The 26605-nt window shown below is 42.9% G+C and overlaps 1 protein-coding gene across 2 annotated transcripts in view; it reads right to left on the bottom strand.

Annotated features, from left to right (window-relative positions):
- The window catches only part of Exoc2 (exocyst complex component 2), a 129749-nt gene extending 103378 nt beyond the window's left edge, over positions 1–26371 (bottom strand). The window contains exons 1-6 of one of the 2 annotated variants that reach the window (XM_013521838.1): positions 26058–26371; positions 23087–23247; positions 17264–17440; positions 14081–14207; positions 5557–5670; positions 3820–3944 (exon numbers count right to left, since the gene is read on the bottom strand). In XM_013521838.1, coding sequence (XP_013377292.1) covers positions 3820–3944; positions 5557–5670; positions 14081–14207; positions 17264–17440; positions 23087–23204 — 661 coding nt within the window. In that variant the 5' untranslated portion in view covers positions 23205–23247; positions 26058–26371. The remainder of the gene's footprint in view (positions 1–3819; positions 3945–5556; positions 5671–14080; positions 14208–17263; positions 17441–23086; positions 23248–26057) is intronic. The other variant, XM_005398935.2, reaches the window with a different exon arrangement.
- Positions 26372–26605: the final 234 nt, after the last annotated feature.

Below are 26605 nucleotides of genomic sequence, written 5' to 3'. Positions count from 1 at the left end.
GCCCCCTCCGCCCCACCTCTCCTCCCTGGCTCTCTCCCTTCCTTCTTTCCTTTTTTAAATTCAAGGCTAAACAAATACACCTTTTAAGCAACCAAAGAACACAGGAGGGAGGAAGAACAGTGCAGTGAGTCTGGATCTTGTGTCCATGGCCTCGTGTGAGAGGCTCAGGCCCTCACTGCTGGGAGGCGGCGGGAACTCAAGGCTGTGGGCCCCCGGGGAGGCAGCAGCTCACTGCCTCTGCAGGGACATCTGGCCCCAGCCCCTTTCTCACTGGCTCGCTCTCTGCTGCCTGCCACTCTTAAGGGGGCAGTGTTGATTCCCCACACCCCTGCTGCGATGCACAGTGACTGGGCCAAAATCCAGAGAGCCCACTGACCATGGATGGAACGAAACTTGGCACTGTGAGTCAAATAAACCCTTTCTCCTTTAAGTGTTTACTGTGAGTACCGCATCACAGCAATGGCAAGCAGGCTGACACAAGCATTTAGGTAGAGATAAAAACAGATAACTAGCAAATAACAGACTGAATGTTGGCTCAGGGCTTCTCTACAACACCAAGGGCACTGGGTCAATCCCTTCAAAAAATGACTCTCTCACTGAGCAGTGGTTGTTCACGGATGAAGGCAAGAAACACTTTCAGACATCCAAGAATTCAAAAATACAGCACAAACAATATACCTCATTGCTCAAAAATAAAAATTCAAAGATATAATATTCCTAGTGATAAGCATTAAAAGCAATTAAATTTACATGAATATACAGTAAAATGTCATATAACTATGATAAAATTAAATGCAAAACATAAAAATAAATCTAAACAACACTGAAAGGAAAAAGTAAAGAAAGAATCTGAGCCTATAACTTCAAGTTAAATTAAAATAAGGAAAAAAGCACAGAAAACAATATGCCTAACTGTGGTCACTTACAACAGAAGTCAACAGTGCATAATAGAATTTTAAAACATTTCTCACAAATTTCCAAACATAGGGTACACAGAAAAGAATGAAGAAGCAATAATTGAAAAATAACACAGAATTTTCATTATGATGAATATAAATGGTATAAATTCTTCTATTAAAAGGCAAGGTTCTCAGAGTGGTATTATTAAAATAAAAATCCTACCATATGTTGCTTACAAAACACAGGCCAAAACAAAACACTTCTGAAACTTTATTTTAAAAAAATATTACAGATAGGACTATGATACAGCCTAAGATGTATAAGGCCCTGAGTTAATTCTTCAACACCAATAAAACAATTTTTTAAAAAAATTATGGATAATCTATCAAATAAATACTTACAGAATGAAGAACATAAAATGTTAACATTGTTATGACACAGTGAAGAATTTGATTACCACCTCGCAACCCTGACCCTTCAAAAAGGTCTGGCTTTCACCCTCAACTCCATAGAGGTGCTCTCTAAACCTCTTGGGATGTGCTGCCTGACCAGCCACACACTGACATATGAGAGTCAGTATTGTCCACGATTCCCTGGGGAGAACGGAACTAAAAGCTCCATACAGGGCTTCCCTTGGCCCTGCCATATATGCCCCTTCCCTCGGCTATGATTTGTGCCTTTTCCCTGCAATAAATCGCAACTCTGAATACAAGAGCTCTCAGTGAGTTCTAGGAGCCCTTCTAGCAAACTGCCAAACCTGTTCTAACATTGACATTAAAGAGAGTAGAACCGCCAAATTCACAAAGCAAACATAGGCTTCACATACAGGGAAAAACTGACAATCAAAATCAAAGAAAGCAATTAAGCAATGCTAAAAAACAAGAACTTAATGCAATACAGGATTTCAAGGGAAAAAGAAACCAAATAAACAAAACAGAAGTTTTTAAAATATATGTGTATGTGTGTGGGGAACATCAGCTCCTTGTGTCATAGGCCAGATGCTGGTGTCCACCCCAGACCCCATAGCCCCTGACCCACTCTGATGTCCCCAGCAGGGACAACCAGACACTGCAGGACTCCTGCAATGGGACAGAAAGTACACACTACCACCTGTGGCGCAAACTGGAAATTCAATCTTATCCAAGGTCCAGCAATTCGAAGAATAATGATCCTGTTTCCTCCATAACATAAAAAGTAAAATAGGGCTGGGGATTTAGCTCAGGGGCACAGCGCCTGCCTGGCAAGCTCAAGGTCGTGAGTTCGATTCCCAGTACCGCAAAAAAAAAAAAAAAAAAAAAAAGTAAAATAAAAGGGATGATCCAGCGAAGCAGAGCAGACTACTCCACTTTGAAAAAGCCTGAGGAGATTTAAAATCTAATGAAATACCTGCACTTTGAATCTTTATATGAACAAATTAACTATAAAAACAGGGTAACTGGACATGAATATAAGCTGACAAAAAAACTAAAAGGAAACATCAAAATATTGTGATTACCTCTACCAGGGAGGTAGGTCTTGCTAATTATTTGTTTAATGTTTTCTGTAATATGCATTTTTAACAACTAAGGACAGAATCTAAAGTTTTCAAATTTACTATTATAATGATTTTACTCATGGCCGAAAGTCACCTGCTTATTAGTAACTGGTCAGCGTTATCTTTGTGCAATTTTAAATTTCCAATATATTCTTACGGCAAATATCTAGTAAACTAGACTACATAAATTTAACACACCAAACAAAACTTTTTACAATCTGCCAATAGCGAAGCCATTTCTAGGAGTAAAACCATAAATAACACCACACGCATGTGCATGTAAGTACAAACAGCCCATTATAACAGTAATATTAAGAGAGTACAAGCTGCAAAATTTACAAAGCAAACGTAGGTGTTTTTGTTTTTTACATGCTCGTGTCTCTCCTGCTCACATGGTAAGAGTAACTGCTAATACTGAAAGACGACAATAATAAACCAAAGAAAGAAAGGCACCACATCAGGGGGCATAGTGTGTGCTCATCAAAGAGCACCGTGCCCTGCTGCCTTGTGGCCACTCACATCTGACCCCTTCAAAACCCTGACCTCCACCTGCAGGGAAGGGGCTGCATCAGATATACACTTACTGAGGAAAGTAGTTTTAAAAGCAAAGACATCTGCACTTCTAGAATATCAATGAATTTAAAGTAAATTGTCTGTCTGGGACAGAAGACAGTACAGCCTCTTGGGAGATAATATTAATTATGGATACACAACCCTACTGGAACATGGGTATAGGTACCTTCACTTCTAGAAAGAACTGAGTTAATTTTTATTAAATTGGTAATGCAAGCATGTACTAATAAAAGTTTTTTTAAAAATAAAGGGGGCCAACTGCTATTAATATACTTATTTTTCAGAGATAAACATAATTAAACTTGTATCAATTAAAGGCAGTTTAGAAAACTTCCCCAGCATCCTTCATGGAAGCGTCAGAAGCTATGAGGTCTCTCCACACAGAGATGGAGACCACAGGGCACAGCATGTGCTACGGAACAGGCTGACTGCGCCTGCATGCAGCAGGGCAAGGTACTGCACAGGGACCCACGCCGAGCACCCAAGAGGTCCAGCTGACAGAATGCGGCACATGCGTAGGCTTTTGAGAATCCTGAAACTTCACTCAGCGGTATTTAATTTTTACCAACCCCGAGCTCAGAGAGAGGAAGGGCACCTTCACGTCACCACATAAGATGGTCAACAAAGGCTTAGACGCAAATATTTAAAGGATCAGGCCTTCAAAGAGATTCCGCCCTCCTCTGCAACAAGTATTTATGGTACGTTTTAATCTCTGCTTTTATAAATACGGCTGAAGTCGCACCCTGTAAACACGTGACAAGCACAGGCTCGGGTTTCTGCAGGGGCTCGCAGATGGCCCCAGATCACCTTACCTGAGAGGGCATCTTGGGCTTCAAAGAATGTGCTGAGCCCACCCTTGACGCAGGCCAGGCTGCCCTCGCTCTTCTTGTTGGCCTGCCTCTTCAGATTGGCCACTGCCATCTTGAGCTGCTCAAAACTGAAACAAAACACAACCCAAACGTCTGAGACTCCTTATAAGCAGAAGAGAAACAAGGTCATTCGTTACATGTAACATCCTGGGAATGCCAAACCGTGGATCAGTGGCATACAGATTAGGAAAACATACTTGGCTGAAGACAAAACTCTTGCAAATCCTTCTCTAAAACTTTTATTATGGTCCTTAAAGCTATAAAGAGCTTTGTAGTCTTGAATGCTAATTTCAAATGTGTCAGGCCCACAACTAAACATGTTATGTATTTTTAGAACCTGTGTATAATAACACACAATTTTCCAGGTATAGGGCTTTGAGTGTCTTCTACGTGTCAGGAAGACACAGATCTTGCAGTGCTGGGCAACATTCCAACAGCAGGGCTCCCGCACATCCAGCCACGCATCGTGGAACACCAAGCATGGCATCGACCTCCACACATGGATACACAGCCTTCTTGTCCGTGATGAAAAGATTACCTAAGACCTGCGGCTCAGCCCACACTGTAACTAAGAAAGCCTTAGCATTTTTATCTCTGCATCTCAAGCAGAGAGAATGAAAAGGTAGGCCTCTGAATTCCAGAAGTTCTTTTTCTATTTGAATTACAAAAATCTGGCTATAGAACTTCGAATGTATTATTGAGTACCATTAGAGCTCTATACAAAAACAAAACTCCATTCTGAGCTACAGTAAGAGAAGCAGATTGGGCATGGCCCTGCGATCTCAACAACTCAGGAGGCTGAGGCAGGAGGACAGAACATTCAAGCCCAGTCTGGGCAACTTTGTGAAAACCTGTCTGAAAATAAAATCTAAGAAAGCCTGAGGATGTAGCTCCATAGTAGAGCACCCCTCATTCTGATTCTCAGTACTAGAAAAGAAAATGACCATAACATAAAATTAGAATCATTTCTCCAGTAAAAAGAACTCATTTGAGACATCAGGCCGAATTTATATACACCAATTTTTTAAAAATGGTTTTCATCCTAATAAGTAAATGAAAAATTTGTATTAAGGTATATTTTAACAAGCTGAATTTTCCAGAACATAAATTTTAAAGAATAAGCCATTTGTTTTTCCAAATGTTACAAGTGTAACTTTTAAATCAAACTTGCTAAGAAGTCACAAATCTGCTTTTACAGAGTGGGTAAAATATAACTGGCAGACAAAAGGAATCTTTTAACTTGGATATGTTAAAAAGTATCTAATAATTTTCATCTAATTTTAGGCCAGCTCTTACACAGTATGCTTGGTAGTAGGAAAAGCAATGGGCTTTGTATTTTACATAAGAACTTAATATTTTCATGTTATTTGAATAGGGAGACATATATATCACATTCATACACATCAGTTTAGGTTCCCAGCTAAGACTATAAAATTTTAATGAGCTACACAAATAAGGAACACACAGAAACATAAAATGGTGGTAGGAAATAAGAGTTCTCTAAATTTCTCATTTTCTAAATAAGGAAATAGATGTTCACAGACTCACTGAAGTCAAAAAAACTCATCGAGCTAAAGCTCCGTGACCACACATGCACCGCACTCGACCGTCAGGCTGCTGTGTGACCCTAGCACTAGCACCAGGTGAAGCCCTTCCAGCTCCCAGCCCACATCCACAAACCTGGTGGTCGAGTGGTTCTCTATGAGATACCAGGCAGCTGAGAAATTCTCACTTGTGAAATCGGCACTCATTCCATGGAACAGCATCTCTAAGTCCTTCTGGGGAAATCTGCTTCTAAGGAGAAAAAAATTTAAAATGTATTACAACTGTCGCCACAGAAATGTGACAGACATCACCGAGTAGCTAGTGTAACAAACATGAATACAAACGCTCACGGTTATGATAAATGATCACTAATGTTTGTATAAATGCAAGAATGTATTTTCCACATCACAGTTGAATTTCTACTGTGTAAACTTTGTATGTATAAGACAAAAATTAATTAAAATACAGAAAATACATCAATAAACATATGATTTAAAAGAAGATTCAAAACATGAAATTGACCTTTTTATAAAATCTACCAAAATATAAAATCATTCCCCACTCAAAATAAATAAAAAATCCAAATTTGGATACAGTGAAATTTAAAAACACTGAATTGCTTTATTGAAATATTTTCATGAAGGAGCTACGTGAAAGTTGTTTTGAGACATGAAGAAACTCTGAGCAAATTAAAACTCTCCTGCTTTAAACTGTGGTACTGGGTACTGTCTCATCCCAGTGACAGGAAAGTTGACTAATACAGCTTCCTACTGTCACTGCTCAGCCACAAGATGTCCAGCTGCCCTACCACACCCATCTCTCCACAGAAGTCCCATGACACTTAGGGCCCATCCCCGAGGCACAATTTCCAACGGCTTAGATTCCATTTTCCAGAGAGGTGCCCGTCTGGACACAGGACTGCCCCTCGCACCAGGCCATGGCTACTTAGCGTGTGGGCTCCGTGCTCCACAGCTGCAGGGAGCACTGGCTCCTGGTGTCCTCCAGACAGCCCAGTCACCAGGCCCAAGTGGCGAAGGTTGGGAATCTCCATCCTCTGCCTTCACAGCCCAGCATGGCAGTCCCCAAGAAAGTTTTACACAAATCCTCCCCACCTGGACTCTCCTGCCTTATGTTTCCTAAGAGAATAAGGGATGCAAGTAGCAAAACTGTATCTCAGGGATTTCCTTTGCAAACCTGCCTAGTGAGATACCACTTTCCTCTGGAATGGAGTATGTGCTTTGCAAGCCCCTCAGTCAAGACAGAATCCTGCTGTGTGTCCTGGTACACTGACCCTCATCCATGTGAAGGGTTCGTTAACAGAGGTGGGGAAGCCCTGCGAAAGCCATGGTAATGACTGAAGACTCAGCAAGGGTGGTATCATCTCAGTTTAGAAGTTGAGACCATCTTGTACCTTTTCCCACTAGCTTCAAAAGTGAAAAGATCCATAGTCTGAACGTGTGTGTGTGTGTGTGTGTGTGTGTGTGTGTGTGTGTGTTGATTCATTAACTTACGAGTGTTTCTCAGTAGTAGGCACTCTTTGACAGGGAGAAGGAGAGCTCTGCATTTTTACAAGCTTATTTTGGTATGGAGTTTTTGCTGGTTCTGAAACTTTACCCAGTAAGAAAGCCCTGTCACTTCTGTGAGATTTCTTGTTTCATTTAGCTGTATATCAGCCCGTAAGTTAGAAAATGATTGAGTGGAGACTGAGCACACGACTGAGCGCCCCGGTAAAGGGGTTACATCCCAAATGGTTGAGTGTTGAGCACCAGCTTGGTCATCCATAAAACTCTCCTTGTCCTTCTGTCCCTCTGCAGTCCCACCCTAATGGGTCTGGACTGCTATGTGAAGGATCATGTGGCTTTGTCCAACTGCAGGTGTCACAAATATGAGGGAGAAGCCCCGGGTGGCATGCAGACTGTGTTTCTGTCAACCTTGTTTCTATACATGGGCATTCTCCATTGTGCCTAATGGTTTTTTGGGTCAGGAACCAAAAGAACCAAAAAGCCCTACAGAATTGCTAGATGTGTGGTTATGAACAATTCAATACAAGAAAGCGTCATCTAAAAAGGATCAATTCCAAATGCATATGTTAAGGTCACGGCCGGGAAAAAGGGCCACAGTGGGACTCTGTGAAGCCAATCTGGGCGTCTGCATCTCTCCCATGAGCTCTGCGGGTTCAGCTGGATGAAACGCTTCCTTGCCACCTCACAGTGGAAGGTGGAAAGGGAGCGTGGGCATTAAGAAAGGACTTACAGAAAGGGCACAGGATGGAAGGACAGCAAGTAAAACAAAAAATATAAAATGCAGGTATAAAACTCAAAAATACAGCAGTTGCATGTCCTGACATCTGTCTGAGACTACAATCTCCATGAGTCTGACAACTAAACCCTGCTCAACAGTTAGCTTTAAAAAACACACAAAAAAATGTTTAATGGGATGAAAAGGGGTTACATCCCAAAATTAAATGCCTAAAGTGCAGTTCTGAAAGACGTAAAGCTGTAGCTCTCCAGAAACTCCCAGTCTCCACTCAATATTTAAAGTTCACCTGCTTCTTAAACTTCAGTAATGTGTTATTTACAATATACTAAATTGTTACAAATTAAGATTGATCTCTGTTGTATGAGAAGATGGAAGCCTAACATGTAGGGAGGGCTCTAGGAGAAGAGCCCTCACATCTCTCCACAGAAGTCCCATGACACTTAGGGCCCATCCCCGAGGCACCGAGGGTGTGCTTCCCTCACACCCCAGGTGAGGCCTGAGTCCTCAGTCCTCATGGAGAGCGCAATGGGCCTGGAGCAGTGCGGTGAGGCGCTGGTGACGATAACAGCCCAAGGGGGCGCAGAGGTTCCAAAGCTCAGCACCCCCATCTCTCACTGTCCAACTGTGCCACCAGCAGGATCAGGTGGAGGGAGGGTGGGAGACCCTGAACTGCACTCTGGGTCAGTGTGAATGAGGAAGAGGGCTCCTGGAGAGCTCTTGCTGAGGTGAGAGTGTCCTGCATCGCATTCCCCACACACACTCAGCTCCCTCAGGTTCTCAAATGGGCTGGGCAGAATCTGAAAAGCACTGGATCTCTAGGTCCAAATACCTAAGCCCACATAATCACCTTGAGGATTAACTATATTTTTCAGTGATTTTTTTTTTTTTTTTTTTTTTTTTTACTGAAGACATATGCCGACACCTAAACTAGAAATCATACTTATAAGAGTGAGAAAGAAATTATTTTCAAGAAGTCAAAATTCTAACACATAGATGTCAAGTCATTTTGTCCAACTCACACAATGAAGTCCAGATGTGGATCATACAGAAACACAGACCCACTGTTAGCAGACCCAGTTGGCCAGTGGCTCTCCAGTCACTCTGGGCCACTCAACTGGAGGAAACCCACATCCCAGCTTGCGGCTTCCCTGGATGAGATCAGCTATCTCAAGTCAGCCAGGCCTGCACATTTCCCTTCCTGCTTCTTATTGGGGACCTTTACTTTGCCTGATAATGTCTCAGGAAAGACTGGCTAGAGCCTTCCTGCCAAAGGTCTCCACACTTTTAAGAAGGAGAACCTAGAAGAAGACAGCATCTTTCTGCCTTCGGACATCACTGCGTCTCACGTCAACACCAGAAACTGCTAACACCATTCTGTAGTTACCAAGGAAATCAGTTTTATGCTAAGGGCGGCAGAATAGCAAACCTGAGTTTCTCAGATCTCAGGGACATCTGAGTCAGTGCCTGAGCCAGTCTTGGATTCTGCCCTCTGGTACCTCAGAGAGTATGAGAAAAGAAAGGTCCTTTTGGTTTAAGCCAGATGAATTTGCATTTTCTGCTTCCCGCAGCTGTAAGCACCCTCATTTAATAGTCTATCCCTGAACATACTGCTCTTTTATGTATAAACCTCAACAATGTGAGGTAGATGATCTGAAAAAAACAAAGTAATGGATGGAGAGGAAAATCAGCGACACTCCAGGGGAGAATGCGCAAGTGCGAATCCTCATCCCAGCATTCACAAGCATGCAGCAGTGCCAGGCAGCAGCCCAGAGCACAGGCACTGCATTGCAGCTCAGTTTCTGAGTTTGTCTGCAGGCCTGGGAGACACCCCCAAGTCACAACAGTACTGAGACCCTAATTCCTCCTTCTGCAAAGACCAAGACCATTGAAGCAGACCAGCTTGTGGAAGGTTAGCAGTCTCTGAAACACAGCAAGTGCTCAAAAATGTCATTTGCTGCTACTTCTTTACACTTGGTCTTTCATATCTTACACATTACTTTCATAAGCATCATTACATCCCACTCTCATCACAAAGAGTAAATGAAAACCGTCACACGCCACGGAGGAGTGTCCTCACAGAGGTTACACTGTTTCCCAGTGCTTCTCCTGTCAGAGCCAGAGGATTTTAGGGAATAAAATCACATCACAAACCTATGAAGATAAAGATGCAGCGGCCTGGTGAAGGGGGAGGTGACTCGGGAAGGACAACGCTAATGATCTAGGAACAGCACTGGGAAAGGAAGAAGTACTGCGCAGCTCCGAGGACGGTGCACAGGCTGGCCACTGCCTGCAGTGCTGGTCGGAGTAACTGCCGCAAACTCGGCCTCCGAGCAAGTGAAGCCGCAGCTCGCCCGTCAGCAAAAGCTGGATATGTCCTGAGAGACTCACACCGAGTCTGCATGTTCGATCTACAAGCGCGGAATGAGAGGCGGAAGACAACACATGCTCCGCTGTGAAAACTCAGAAATATTTCCATCAAGGAGTCTAAACAGTTTTAAATGCTGACAACTCCTGGCTCTCCTCTCTTCCGCTGGATGCCAGTGCAAACTCAAGATTTAAACCTCCTGACCAGGGTGAGCCCCTCGTGCACATGCGGGTGAAGACAGATGGAGACAGACGGAGACAGACGGAAGACAACTGGGATGCTCACAATGTGTCAGCACGTGCTTTCCAGCATGAGGCCCGTCTGCGGCATTGATCCCTGTGATGCACGAAATGGCACCGCTACTGCCCCGAGAGCCTGGCCCTGCGCCGTGCAGGGGCCTCTTCCCAAAGCGACAACTGCAGATGGGCGGAGAGTGCGCCTGGGTGTCCTCGCACTGCCCGTTTTCCTTCTTTCAGCTTTCAGTGTTTAGGAACACTGTTTAGACTGCTGCGTTATATAAAATGGGTTTGTTTTGGTTGTTTCTATCTAACTCTTCTAATCTGAATGTAGGCACCCTATTACAGCCCACAAATGTCCAAAAGGTGAATTCTTTCAAGGCTCTCCTAAGAATTATTTTGCTGTCAATTTTTTTTTTAATGGAGCCTTCTAAATGTCATGGGAAAATTAGTCACTTCTTTCTGTTGGAAAGCTAAGCTGATTAGCAAAAACTCAGATGTGTGCCATTTGTAAAACCCATGTAGAGAACTGGATACTCCAGTATATGCCTGTAATCCCAGCTACTCAAGAGGCTGAGGCAGGAGACTCACAGGTTCAAGGCCAACCTGAGCAACTTAGTAAAACACTGTCTCAAAATAAAATTTTAAAAAGAGGTGAGGATGTAGCTCAGCACTCCCTCAGTTCAATCCCGAGGACCACAAAAAGAAAAAGGAGGAAAAAAATGATGCCCAGGTGGAAACAAAGCACATATGGGGAATGCTCTCCGGACAGCCATTCCCAGGCAATGGTTCACACAAACTGCTGACAGGCAAATGTGAAAAACTGGCACAGCGCCATCGCGCTGCTCCAATCCACACCCAGGGGCATACTATCTCTGAACAGCACTGCAAACATCCTCCTGCCAGGCAGTGAGTACTACTTCTAAGAAACAAAACTCAGTGCAGGCTCTCGCTCACTGTCAATCTGTTCTTCACCTTGTTTCTGGTTTAGTTTGTCGCCACTATGCTGAAGCCATGCTCAGGACATACGTATTTGTGCCACAGAACATAATAAATCAGAAATACAGACCTTTTACAAGCCACTCTTAGTCTAACTCAAAGTGAAGTTATTTCTTCTGACCAATTAGTAACATTTTTATAAATGTCATGGCACCATGTATGCAAAACGTCAGTTAAAAGTTCAGGGATATCAAGGATTCTAACAGCGAAAGGCGGCCAACAGATGGCAGTTGTTAAACTTGTGGCCTAAAATACAGATGACAGCACGCATACTGGGTCCACAATAAAATACTTATTAAACTCCAACTCATACCTAAAGCAACAAGAAACTCTGTTGTGCCCCTGACTTGCTCTGTCACATCCCAGACACAGCAGCCACGTGACCTTGGGCCTTTGGTGTCCAGCCCCACGTGGTGGCTGTGGGCTGCAGCAGCCCCCACAGACCCACAGCCTGCAACCAACAGGTGCATGCACATGCGTGATCATGCACACATGCACACAGACACACACACACTCCGCGAGAGGCCACCCCCAGCCTGAAACTCAGCAGGGCCACAGCGGAGCACTCAGGATGCGCCAAAGCTCCTCAGATAATACTGCCCCACCAGCAAACAATACTATCACCTTCCTGTTCCACATTCCATGATTTCTTTAAAAGGGCCCCCCCCCAGCCTCCTAGTTATGAAAGAACCCCCAAGTGACATCAATAAACAAAACTAAGAGACAGAAAATACAATGCTAATCCAAATCCAACCATGAGCTTTAAAGAGACCAAAAATTTTATCTGAAACATATTAAGTGGGCCCAAAAAATAAAACCTGCATCAATATTTTATAGTTTGCTTTTCCTTTCTTTTTCTCTTTCTCTGACACAAGAATTCTCTGTCTTGCCAGCTGGCTTGTACAGCCCAGCAGAAAGTATACCCTTAGCAGGTGCAAGGTACTGAGTTCAGGCCCCCAGCACCCCTAAAAAGCAAGTGATCTCTCTATCTGAGGTAAAAGAATTCAATGAAATAAATGTGCCTTTGTTTCAGTATCTTTAAAAAAAAAAGAGAGAGACAGGCATGGTGGTGCACCCCTATAATCCCAGCACTCAGGAGGCTGAGGCAGAAAGATCACTGCAAGTTCAAAGCCAGCACAGACTATACAGTGAGTTCAAGAGCAGCTTGGCCAACATAGCAAGACCTCGTCTCAAAAACCAGAAGAAAAAAAAATCGGGAAAACATTTTTCCGGCCAAAAGTATCCTCTCCTCTTGGCATCTATGCTCTTGCTACCTGTACCTTTCATTTTCTTACTTCCTGGCATCTCTTTCCTTTCCCTGCCTTCCTGCTCTTGGAAAGAACTGCAGAAGACTCTTGGATGGACAAAAGGACTCTTAGACACCTCCGCCCCGTGCAGCGGGCTATGCTGGTACTCTCCGACACCACAGGGATCTGTGCCCTGGACTCGCGTCTCTGCGAGGGCACAGGGTGCACAGGGCCGCAGAGGGCTCAGGCGGTGACAACACCGCCGCTGACCACACCACGCTACGCTGCGCAGCAGCTGGTTCTCCTCACTCAGCCCCCTGCACGGCCTGCCGCGCCTCTCTCTGGACTTAGCTCTAACTGCTTCTAGCATCTTTACTGGTTTTCCCACCAATTCATTACAGTTAACAGTTCTGGCATTGATTCATTATATGTTTGAATGAGAATTATTTTAACTTTTTAAAACTTAGCCTCTAACAGTTTACATTATTCCACAGCTAGCAAACATCACCAAAACTCAAGTAACAATTTTTAAAAATTTGTTAATTTCACCCCCACTGGAGTACTTCCTGAATATACATAATACTGTTTCAAATTAATATCACTTACTGCCCTGTGAACTGAAGCCATTAAAAAGAAATTATTTCCTACGTGGCAGAGCAATGAACAGTACATATCCAGGAAAAATGAAGAATCCCAGGGATGATGACATTTACTAGGCACTTGCTATGTTCTAAGCGTGTGCCTGCATTCACTCACAGAATCCTTCACCTGAGTGATTTATGTAACTCCATGATCAGAATCACACAGGCCTGGGGATATAGCTCAGTGGCACAAGTGCCTGCCTGGCCCGCACAAGATGCTGAGTTCAATTCCCAGTACCAAAAACAAAACAAAACAAAAAAACAGAATCATACAGGCCAGAAATAAGAGACATAACTGATATGTGAGATGAGTTGTTTAAGTAAGATATAAGGGTAAAGGCACTAGTTTTAAAAGCCACTAAAATGCAATCCTAGGGAGCAACAAAACAAAACTCCAGATTCAGGTGCAAAACATCTTGAAACACCTGACTGTAGTTAAATAAGTCTTGGTTAAGTAAGAGCTATGTGTAAGAGTATAAACAAAATAAAAGGTGACCTTGGACCTTATTATTCCAAACTATTTGTAGAAGAATCAAGCACATGGATAATTTTAATTTCAATTTTGACTTCAAATATGTCTGGATATTTAAAACTTACCAGCTCCAGAGCACACACTATGCTCACGTCATAAACGGCATCGAGGAAGAGCTGGAGGTGGAGTTTCGGAGGAAAAGAGCTGCTCGCAGGCGCGAGGCCCTGGGTCCATCCCCAACACCAAAGGGGGAAAGAGGTGCTACTTATCACAATGTCGAGACACTTCTTTCTCACAAAGTACAACCTCAGGACAAACGCGGAGACAGTAGTGCAGGAGTCTCCACACACTGCCTGGAGGGCCCCGCGTCTGACTCCTTTCCCGGTCAGGATGCCACACTGAGCAGCTGAGAGAGAATGCAGAGGCGATGTGGTACTCACTTTTCAATTTCAATGCCAAGGGGATTTGCAGGACGGAGGGACAGAGGGGGGATTCCTTTATTCCTGTCGGTGCGCATATCGTAGTAATTCATTTCATCAACCCACACGGCAGACTGATCCAAAATGCCTGCAAGAATGAGAAGCCAGCCACAGTGAGAGAAAGACCTCCTCAATCTTGCCACAGTGCCTTAGCTTTTGAAGACCCAGTACAAAATGTCTGTCATTGGAGAGATTGAAGGGCAAATTTTTTTTTAACGCTTAGTGACTTAATTAAAAATAGTAAGATTCCACGCCTATTCAAGGAGGCTGAGGCGGAAGGATCAAAAACCAGCCTGGACAACTCTGCAATACCCTGTCTCAAAGTAAAAATTAAAATTTTACAAAGGGCTGGGGGTGTAGCTCAGTAGCAGAGCACCCTTGGGTTCAACCCCAGTACCACCCCACAACTAAGAGTCTCTGAAAAAGAAACAGTAACACTTCTAGGTCTATGGTTTTATCTTATATAATTCAGTAGAGAAAACAAACCTCCAAAAAAAGTTCTGCAAAAACAAGTATACTTTACAAATAATAAATACTACAATATTTCTATATTGGGAAATACTACTGTTTAAATTGGTCATAAAATTGAGGCAGTTAACAGAGGAGATGCACTGATATGAACAATATCTGATTACTTGAGATTGTGAAGCCATGTAAACCTTTAGAAAACAGCTCAGAAAACCTTGATATAAAATATTCAAGTCAAGCATTACCTCAATGAAAAGTTTCTTACTAATGACTACTGATAAATACAGGATTATTTGATTATATATTTGATATAATTATGATAAATCATATACCTACATTTATATTTCATATTTAATATTTTGAGTTTCTTCTTTCAAATTCCGCAAGCCACCTGCAGACATTTCACTGTCAGTGAAATCCTAATGTTCCTTAACATGTTTCTTGAAAACTCAAGAAATGGCTCTCATTTTCTTCTCTTCCACAATAACCAACAGGTTATCGTGAAGAGTTATGCAAAAGGAACATACAACTTTCTATTTCTCATTCCTTCTACCGTTACGAAAGATGGAAATGCTCTAGATGACAAACAACAGCGATTTTTTTTCTACGTTATGCTGACATCAATTGGGTAAATTCAACAAAATAGTCACCAACTGGCCAAACACTTGCAAAGCATGTATAGGCTGTGAAGAGGACGTGACCACGTGATTCAGGGAAATCTGACAGGTATGTGAAACAGGATCTCGCTCTGTGAGCTCGCGCTGTCACCTGGCTCTGCGCAGGACATGCTGGCAACCAACAAGAGACCTGCACTGGTACAGCCGAGCACAGAGCCAAGACCCAGCACAGCAGGCTGGGAGGACCTGGAAGGCAGCGGTTCTGGACAAGGCAACCCTGTGAATCCCCAGTTCAAGCAGCGCCCATGGTGCTGCCAGGATGCGACTGTGGCTGAGTTCTGTGCCAGGCCAGACTCCCTGGAGCTCAGAGCAGGACACCATCAGTAACCACATGCATGCTAGGTCCGGCACGTGCTCTAGGACACACTCACTGCTTTCACACAAGTCCTCACCTGCTGCATGGTGTGCTATGAAATGCTAGATTTCATCAAATGTTTCAGTCTCCACCAGAAAACTATAAAGCAAATGCCGCTTTAATTTCAGTTCTGTTTTTAAAGATGTTAAGTAAATAAAAATAGGACTACTATGTATAGTATTTATGTATTGTATTTTATGAATATATTTATGCTATATAACACAGCGTTAGTATAAATGCACATATACAAAAATTCAATTCTGAATTTTCATTTGAATTCCTTAACTGTTCATTTATTTAAAATATAAGAATTTGTGTTCATTCTGACAGCACATATACTAAAAATACAGGAATTTCTGGAAGATGATGATAGTAAAGTTCTGTGCTCTAAGAAAAGAAACACTGTTCACACACTTAGGAAGCTGAGGCAAGAAGGTAAATAATTTTGTCTCAAAATTTTTTTTTTCAGTACCGGAAATCGAACTCACGACCTCGCGCTTGCCAGGCAGGCGCTGTGCTGCTGAGCTAAATCCCCAGCCCCTTCAAATTTTTAAAAAGGGCTGAAGGCGTAGCTCTGTGATGAAATGCTTGCCTAGCCTGGGTTTAATCCCCAGTATTAAAAAAGAAGGGGGAAAGGGAGAGAGGAAGAGGAGGGGGAAGGGGAAGGGGAAAAGGAAGAAAGGGAGGAAGAAAGAAAGAAAGAAAGAAAGAAAGAAAGAAAGAAAGAAAGAAAGAAAGATGCTTATAAAATATTTTACTTTTCTATGTCAAGAGACCTATTGTGTGGGTTTAACGGTGCCAATGATGTTGATGTTGCTGTATAATATAAATATTGGTGCATTTGTGCCAAGATGTTAGAGAGTCACAACAGGCAAGCTGGCATCATTCTTGTTAGGAGGAGAGAAGAGAACACACAGAAGTAACAGGAAAATAATGTAAACTCACTAATCTACCATATAAGGAGCTACATCAAATGCTTTACATCTATGTTCTCACTTCTGCACACCTAGGAGGTGGCAGTATCATCACTCCACTTTTACCTACAAAGAAACAGGCGCTCCAGTGAAGGACAGGCTGTGCAGGGCCCAGTCTTGCCCTCGGGCCAATACTTCCCCACTGCTGACAGAAGGAGGCAGTAGGGAGTGAGGAAGGAGGGGCTATAGCATAGGGAGCACAGTGTGGAGCCTGACTGGACTCCCGGGTCTAGTGGGCAGGCAGCTTCCCCTGGCCTCTCAGAGGGACAGAGAAGCTGGGGACAAGGAAGCACCACCTCAGCCTGATCTGCAGGCTCATTCACCTTGACTCCAAACTCTGCAAAAGTTTCAAACACTTTAAAAGTCTCTGCTGACAGAACGAACACAAATTCATTGTACTTAAGATCTAGGACCCAAAACTGGGGGCACCAAATGTGAAACCAAGAGATTTCTATCACCCTGGGAATGCCAGTCGACCCTAGGTCACCTCAGCACACTACCCTCTAACAAGTAAGATCGACATTAGTCAACACCAGACTTCCGTCAGATAAACATGTAACAAATCTAACTTAACAAGACATGAGATGAAGTCAATTCCATGTCAGTCTTAAATTTTAAAAGGCAAACTAACTTTTACATTCTTCTTTAAAATAAATTCATTAAGTTTTACCTATTTTTTCAGGCTTGAGCAGCTTGAAAGAGACTGTTGACGTTCCTCTGCCGCCTGACTTGGTTGTGACAATTATGCCCCCTTTGTCATCTTTGGCTTGTCCCACTCGACAGACTATTTTACTTGCAGACATCCACTCTGCTGTCAGGAGGCAGTTATGTCCACAAATAGTCAAGCCTAGAAACAAAGCACACAAGTAACAAAGGTCAACACGACACCAGGGTGTTAAACGGGCTTCATGACTCCAATGTGAAAAACGAACCCAGACACATCACTGCCTGTTCCATGGTTATCTTTACTGTGAATATACCCAGCGTTACTTGCAAATGTACTGCTAACTCTATTTTCTCCAGTCTGCTTTTTCTCTAGTATTTAAGACTTCTTTCAGACTACATTTAAATTTCTTCAAATATCAACAGATCAGAAAATAGCAGACCATAAAAATGTCCAGATATTCCAGATTACTTAGACTATGAGAATCCATTGTTTGTCAGAAGTGTTAGAGGGGAACTTTAGATTTATTATTAGAAATTTAAGTTACTGATGTGCTTTTTAAAGTATATTTAGGGCAGTCAGCACTTGGGAAGCCACACGGTGGGGAGTGCCAGCCTTTGGGCTGGACCCTAGCCGCACAGGTGCCCAGGAAGTGGGCAGTTGGCGCCCAGGAAGCCGGGCAGCAGCGTGCACAGGTGCGCGCCAGCCCTCCCCACCCTGCAGTCAAGAACTATAATGGCACAGAGAAGCAATGACACAATTGGCCCGCCACGTGCTGGCTGCGGAGGCCTGCCCGGGGATGTGTGTGAATCATCCCGACGTGGAGAAACCCCTGGGAATACGTGCCACACAACTGGTCACTCTTGCCCCTGCCATTGAGAACCAGAAAGGTCCAGAGTCAGCGGAGGAGCAGCTGCTGAACAAGGACTCAAAGAATACAAGAAAACAGGCTAAGCCCAAAGACTCAGAGGTCTAGCTGACCAGGGTCACGAGAGCCGTTCGGAAGCTGGAAACCAGGAGGATGTTGCGCAATACCTGGGGAGACCCCCTGGAAGCCATTCTTCCCCTGACAGTACAGGCTGCAGTGGAGGAGCGCGTGGAGCTCCGGAGAGGTCTGCAGGGAGATTCCTGCTGCCTGTGCTGATGGTTGGGGAGAGGACACTAACTGGTTGTGGGGTCCCAATGTGCTGGGAGGCTGGAGAGAAAAAGCTACAAAAAATGGCTTTCGCCCCCAGATGGCTCACTTGAGATGTTAGTAAGAATTGCCTCCTCAGTATTCTATAGCAGTGATGAGGAGGAGGCCAAGGAGAGAAAACAAAGAGACTGAGAAAAAGCAGCTGCTTTTGCTGCAGCACTACGAGAAACAGACCCTAAGTCTGATTCTCGGGGCTCCAAGAACTTGAAGACTGCATTAATCTGCTACCACTGTTAAAAGCCAGGCCACCTCAAGAGGAACTGTCCGAAGAAACCCCCTGGGCCATGCCCTGAATGCAAAGGTGACCACTGGAGATTGGTATGCCCTCTGAAGTGGAGGCCCCAGAGCTCAGACTCCTCCTACCAGTTAATCCAACAGGAATGAGGGGGCCCAGGGCATACTCTGCCTTCTCCCTCTGGCCAGACTGTCATCTCCATGGAGGAGCCCCGGGTAATCATGACTATAGAGGAAAAAGAAAACAGCCTGTTGCTAGAAACAGGTGCAAGTCTCTCGGTCCTTCTTTTCAATCCCGGCCTTCCTTCCAGCCGTCACACCTCAGGGAAAGGAGTCACTGGTGAGGAGGTAATATGCTATTTTTCACAACCCTTAGGCTGGAACTACTTGTTAGATCTTTCTTGTGTATCTCTGTCTTCCTGAGCAACCACTTTGAAGATCCCACCATGTATTATAGCAGCCATTGATATTTTCCTACTGATCTGTCCATAACTCTGTAATGTTTGTATTGTTTCTATGCTATTTTGTAAATGGTTGTATGTTTACTACTATGTGTTTCCTACAACAACCACTGAGAATAGTCAATGATTATTCCACTGGTCACTCATGTATAGCTCTATTTATTCTCTTTAGAAACCACTTTGAGGATACCAAAGTATAGTACAACAACCGTTGATAACAACCTACCACTTTTGTCTGTAACTCACTATTATTTGTCATTTGCTTTCCTAAGAAACTATCTTATAGATAACAATATGTAAAACAACAACCATTGATAATTTCCTACCACTTTGTCTGTAATTCGGTAAGCCCCCCTATTACTATGTTATCCTTCTTTTACTCTTTAAAATAAAAAGTATATTTAAAACTTTACAGATTAGTCCCCAAAACATTCTATATTCATCTTCTTCCGGAAAAGAATCAGTACGTTCTTTTTCTCATGATCAGTTTCACATGGTATTACAGAATGAACCCAAAGACAGCCCAGAATGTGGTAAACCCAGCAACAAGTGTTCAGCATTCTAAGATTGCCATTCATGTCTTTTACTTGCAAATCAGTTCCTACACTGCAACTCATGGGGCTTTAGTGTTTTCCCAATAAAACGATCACTATATACTCTTCCACTCTTCTCTACTAGTAAACCAGCATTCCCAAAGGTCAGGTCTGCTCCTGTCCACCATCTTCACAGAAAGGCCAATGCAGGCTGTAACCAGGTGTTGAACAACCCTCACGCCTGTGGCCAAACCCCGCAGTTCACTCTTTCCCACTATTTAAAGTGCATACTGCTCAGGAAACTCAGCAAAGGCGATTTACTTTCAGACACCAGGAACACTTCAACTGATGACAAATTTGGCTTTAACTAGAGTTATACTTTGCTATAACTTAAAGCACTATCTAGTAATAATTCTATATTAATTATAAAGTAAAGAAAACCTGTATTTTTAAGACTTCTTCATATTGCTTGAAATAATGAACTTTAGGAGTTCCTCTAAAACACCTATTGAATTATTTATTCATGGATGCAACTTTGTTTTGCTAATAATAGCATTGAAAGGTTCTTTTAGGACTAAATCTTTTATTGGTATTTTTCATATATTCATAATTCAAAATTATTTTTTCAAAATGGGAATATCTTTGATCTTTCCTTACAGTCAGTGTTTGTCATAAAAACGTTACAAAAGAGATGGGAAACGCGAGAGCCACCTCCCAAGGTCAGCACAGTGCTGTGCCCACACAGTCTCATCCACACAGAGATGTCTGCGCACTTTCAGAATGAACAGGAGTGGGCCAGAAAGCTGAAGCAGGGGATGAGTTTGAGACAAGCCTGAGCTACAGTGATTCCCTGCTTCAAAAAATAAACCGATAAATAATAAAGCAAAGTGAAGAGGGAATGTTTTCATCTGTTATCTACTTATTTATAGATTGTGAATATTTTGGTATCACTTTTAAATTTTGTAATATCAAAAATGTTTTTTGATTTTAAATATTAACTCACTTCAGATAGGAAACTATTTCAACAATAAAAGGCAGAGCATAACCTCACTCTATTTTTAAAACTTTATTTATTTTTTTTTGTCTTTTTGAGACAGGGTCTGGCTATGCAGTTCAGGCTGACAGTGAACTCACGAGTCCAGACTGGTCTCAAACTCTGAACAACCATCCTGCCTCAGTCTCCCAGGTGCTGGGATTATAGGCCTGTGCCACCTCCTAATGTAAGTTCCTTGCTACACAACTGTGGTGATTAACTAATGGTCAACTTGGAACCCCCAGCTGAACTGAGTCGTGTGGAGCTGGGTGTGGAAGGCCCACTTGAGGACCGCAGCCAGTAGCACAGAAGGAGAGCTGGAGGGGGAGATGGTGTGCTGTTGATTCTGCTGGAGAAGCTTGTCACACTGGCTTTCCTGATATGAACTCAACTGCTGTCATGATCAGAAAAGCTCGGGTCCTTGCTGTCCCTGAGGATGGTTGTGGTTCTCTTTGAGGGAACTCTGGTCTTTAGCTTGAGCATTGCTCCCTGGCTCCAGTGCAGATCCCTCAGCCTGCTGATGCAAATCCTTTGTCTCACTGGTGAGGCTTTTTAGCTTCCACCACTGACCTTTGGGTCTTCCCAGTGCAGATCCTTGATACACACTTGCATGAGATAGTGTCATGGGCTCTAGGCCTCCCGCTGGACTTGTGCAGGACACTGCTATAGGATCCAGCCCCTCAGCTGGATTCTTTGGGTTTCTAGTGCATGGACAGATCCCCTGCACTCTTCTGCATTTGACTTTTTGGGTGAATATTATAAAATAATCCTATAAATTTTATGTCCTGTATTAAATCTATTCCCTTGCAAACCATGATTATAACAGCTATCCTATGATTGAAACTAAGAACTGAGAGCAGGTTTCACATTTATTATACAGACCAAGAGTCTTAAAAACATCTACACGACCAAATACAATTGGCATCCAGGAAGGGATGAGGCAGCAGAAAAAACCCTCAAACAATGCTTCATTCATCTTGTCACGGTTGTCCTCAAGGCTCTTCTGATTTAGTATTTAGTCTGAAATTTAACTTAAAAGATTAATAATCAGTACATAGCTTAAACACAGATTCCAACAGGCCATTCTGAACAGTACGAAATGAAAAGATCATAGGCCTATCTTTTTTCATTTTTAAGCACATTTTTGCTAACTTACTGAAACCTGTTTCAGTGAAACATAATAGCATCTTTTTTCTTCAAGTGACCTGTAAAATTCCAACTGAAGTACTTTTTATAGTGTTTTCCTTGGCTAGTATACTTACCATCTGAGTTTAAAACATTTAAATTATTTAATAGGCTATACTTGCTTTTTTAAAAAATGGTTTCTTGGCAACACATGAGGCAGGTTGAAAGCTGTACTAGCAAGGTTTATGAAAGTAATATACACTTGGTTATGTAAGAATAGCACTGCCTGAAGCTAAAGTACGTAAGAATAGCACTGCCTGAAGCTAAAGCTAAATTACAATTTATACAGACTAGTAACTGTCATGTTTTGACACCCACAAAGACTGCCAGTTAAAATTTTAGATGTAATTTCCACCTGTATGATGTATTTCCATGTACTGTGAGGATTTTTCCACTTGGGTAATGGAATATCTGGGTTGAGCTACATCAAAAACTAAGACACAGGATTAGATAAGACTATCTTTGCAAGAATAAATTTAAACCATGTCCACTAAAAAAGCAAGAACCATAGCCAGAAAAAATAATATGAAATGAGATAATTATATTTAACCCTAGCAAAAGAATTACCTGGAAGGCAAAACTCAGTTATTAAATATAGTGCTGAGCTCCAGCTCATGTTCTCTTTTTAAGGGTTTACCAGATGAACAAAAATCAACCTATCACTAAGCAGTTACACTGAAGGAAAAGTAAGTTCCAACAGAGTTCTGGGGCTTTACCAGTGGGACCTTAGGCTCAGAAATGACTGTGTCCGAACACGCACTCAGCAGCACACACTGAGGTCTCCACCTCCTCACCCGGAAGGCAGCTCCACATCCTCATGTGGTATTCACGGGCAAATAACTGGAGCAGACCATAAAAGATTTACACTTTGCTCTCTGCCCCAGCTGTCCCCTACACCCACTTTTATTTGGACCTCTGCTCTATCTTCACTGTCTACACAGAAGAGATCAAAACAGAGGTAACTACCAGCAGCGGGAAACTGTGAAGGACTTCTGAAAGACAATACAGACAACAGTTGACAAAATAACAATTCCCACAGAAAACCAAATAACTCATTTTTATCCAGATGGTTCTAAAGCGATAACAACATTTTTCTATCTGCTTCACTACTCCAAAATAATGTACCTTGCCTCACTGCCCCAACACAAACCCCTCTTGACACAGCAAATTTCATGCACTCGCCCTCACCTATGAGGTCGGTGGAGCCGGTACCCAGGTTCTCCCCTCGGATCGTGACCTTTGTCCACGGGATCCCTTCATTTGGAGAGATGCCCGTCACAAGGGGGGGCTGTCGTGACCGTGACATCGTGGCTGGTGCAACAAGCTGGTGACCTAGTTACAGAAGTGACCTATTGAAAGAAAAAAGAATTAGTGTCAACTGAGAAAACACTGACTAAAAATGTAACAATGCTAGACATTCAGTGCCAATATATAAAAAGCATTCTTAAGCATACACATAAACTTTTTAAAAACCATTTTCCCTGGTAGCCAACATCTACTGAGCACTAAGCTTATGGAGGACATTTGTTATGCTTGATATATTGTGTCAACTTGGGGAGTCTAGAGGTTTGGCTAAGTGACTCCGCAAGGAGCCAGGATGCTTACTTTGTATACATCCTGAGCCTGTGGAAGAGGAGGGCATGGAGATCACGTGCATGCTACACGCCCCCTGGGTGGGGGTAGCCTGTTTACAATGTAAGGGAGTCTTGGAAAGAGGCTGTTTGCCGCCATTCCTCCCTTTTGTTCTTGTGGTTTTTGCTGTGTTCTGCTTCCATGAACGTTTGCCCTCTGCCAAGTGCCACTCTGCCTCGGAGCCAGCCAAGTATGGACTTAAACCTCCACAAACTGTAAGCTAAATAAACCTTTCCTTCCTTAATTGGGCATCAGGTATTTTGTCTCAGCAATGAGTGAAAAGTAACCAAGACAACATTAGTACTGCAACTAGGAATGCATCAGAGCATCAGAAACCTGAGCCCTTCGTCCTAAGAACTCTCAATACAATGGCAGGTACAGTCCACATCCACATTTGATAACCCCGAAATGCAATTGGAACCACTCCATTCCAAGTTGTTTTTTAAGGAATATATATTTTTATAAAACCTAGAATGTAGATATAACAGGCAGAAGTGCAGATTTGCTGGAAAGTATAGTCAGAATTAGTAAAACTGCACTTGTGATGCATGGTACACCCCTTTACAAATGGCTCTAAACCTCTGGTTTTTGGTATGCAAAATGAAGCTAATCATAGAACTCACTTCATAAGTGCAATGGTTTAGATCAAAAATGTCCCGCAAAGGCCTCCTGTGCTCACAGACGGGCTTTGGAAGGCAACTGAGTCACTGGGCAGACAGAGCAGACCTACTGGCAGGAGGTGGGGCCTGGCTGCTGGAGGATGGTGTCTCTCCCTCCCCAGCTCTTCCTTTACTCTCTGCTTCCTGACCACCCTCACCTGAGCAGCTCTCCACCACCACACCCCTCTCTAACAGTCCTTCCTGGCCTGGAGCTGGCCAATCACAGGCTGTAACCATGAGCTCAAGTAAGTCTCTCCTTTTTTTACGCTATGGGTGCCAGGTACTGTGTCTCAGCTAGAAGACAGGGCCTAAGACAAGGTTATTGTAAAGGTGATGTAGGAAAACCTCTGGCAAACACAGAAAGTAGCATATGACCCTCAAAGCACTGCCGCTACAGCCACTGGTCCTCTTTGCCAAGGAGCTTTGTGCACACCACAAAGTCCACGGGAAAAGACCCAGACACTGACATGCAAGCGCCCCATCAAAAAGGAGGACCACCTGCCTTGAGACTCTAACTGAAAGGCTAAACTGCTCCGACAAATCAGGGTTTTGGGTGCATCCCTTACTCTTCTACTGTAAAGTTGTATGTTAGGATAAGAGTAGCAGGCTGGTATCTCAGTACCTTTCCCTGAGGGATACTAGAGCCAGTCTATGGGCTCATGCACTTGGTATGATGAACAGCAAGCTGTGTGTACGTGTGCAAAAGTGGCAAAGGGATTTTTATCCATCTTATGTTTCATGTAACTTCGTTTTGCATATATTGACCTGAGCATCACAAAGGATCCAATAGACCCACACCATGCCAGGATTTATTAAAAAAAAAAAAAAAAATAGTTTTCCTCTGATTTTTCTGGTAAAAACAGCCCAGTTCAGTATAATGGCACAGGAAAAATCAGACTTTCAAGATTTGGAGGAGGTTAAAAGTGAATCATCACATTACTCATCATAGAAGATTAAGATGACCCATTACGGTAAAATACATTCTTTCATAACAGAAAAATGGTGTAGGTGAATGATGATTATGATGAAGAGGAGGAGGAGGAGGAAGAAGATGACTTTGAAGTTGGCCATTTGAGCAAAATTCCTGTGACAGTGAAATGGAGCAAGAATCGACTGATACAGACATAGACGGTGTAGACCTTGATTGAGATGACAAGGGACACAGCAATGTGCATACTTATTAGACTAGTGGAAATACTGCAAAATGGCCATGTAACCAAATGGAACAATCCAATGTTAGGTCTGAAAATATAGTGAGACTCTTGGCAGGGGTAAAATGTGTTACGCAGAATGCCAGTACTGCCATTAAATGAAAATTATAACAGACGAAATGCTACAAGATGCTGTGAAATACACAAAGGCTGAAATGCAAGTGAGCAAGTTAAACAGTCTGTATAAACCTATAGGCATATTCAAAGGCTTAGTACACTGAAAAACAATGTTGAAAATTTTATTTTTTTTAATAATCAATAAATATTAAAAATTCAATACTTTATTTTTGTGGCATTTTTCCTGTTAAGTATTTATTGTTTAATATAATAAAACTCATAAAATTAATAATTCATCAATGAAATATTCTGAAGAATAAACATGGGCCCAACAGACCCATGTTTCTGTGCCTTGATGACAAAATCAATCTTGTGTCCCAAGTAAACTTTCTCCAAGCTTCCTCACACTGAGCATGTCACCCTCCACCACAGGCCTGACAACAAGAGCCAACACTTCCGGCCCCTGGGTCAACCTTTACCAAATCAACACATGCGCTGTGCCTAGTTTCATTTCACTTCTTCTAGAAACTGGAGGAGTTTCATGCATGGTGGGATACACTAGCTGCTCTTCCCCACTTGGAAAAATGTAAATAAACTCACCTATTCTTCCTTTTTTCTTTCTTCCTTTTTGGTACCAGGGATTAAACCTGAGGCCTCCGGACTGAGTTATGTCGCCAGTCAGCCAGCCTGCCAGCATTTTCCGCCAGAGCACCAGGATTACAAGTACGCACCACCACACCTGGCTTCATCTTCCCATTTTCATGGGCTTCTCTCATTCTTGGTTGTGGGCATGTGAAGGAACCCAATAACCCAGGTAGTTAGGGCTCAGGTTCGGATCAAGCCCCAGTCAGTAACAACCAGGATGGGAGTAGCTACCACAGCCAGTTGACAGTGACCATTTTTGTGTAAAATACTTTCGCACATTCATCCAAGTATTCTCTCAAGTTAAATTCAAGGAGGAGCTCCTGGTCAAAACAGCAAAGGATTCATATTTAAAATCCTACTAAATATTACCAAGCTCCCCTGCAGAAAGCTCTAACAATACACCCTGCACCAGTAACAGTGGGTGTTAGAATCTGTTTTATTAGTAGCAATGTGGTAGGTAAAATACAATGGCCACAACCTGCATCATGAGAGTGTGGATTCCA

The sequence above is a fragment of the Chinchilla lanigera genome, unplaced genomic scaffold (assembly GCF_000276665.1).
Source record: "Chinchilla lanigera isolate Chin_1 unplaced genomic scaffold, ChiLan1.0 scaffold00064, whole genome shotgun sequence".
Lineage (NCBI taxonomy): Eukaryota > Metazoa > Chordata > Mammalia > Rodentia > Chinchillidae > Chinchilla > Chinchilla lanigera.
Note: the sequence above shows the minus strand (reverse complement) of the source record. Positions and strands in the feature narration are given on the sequence as shown.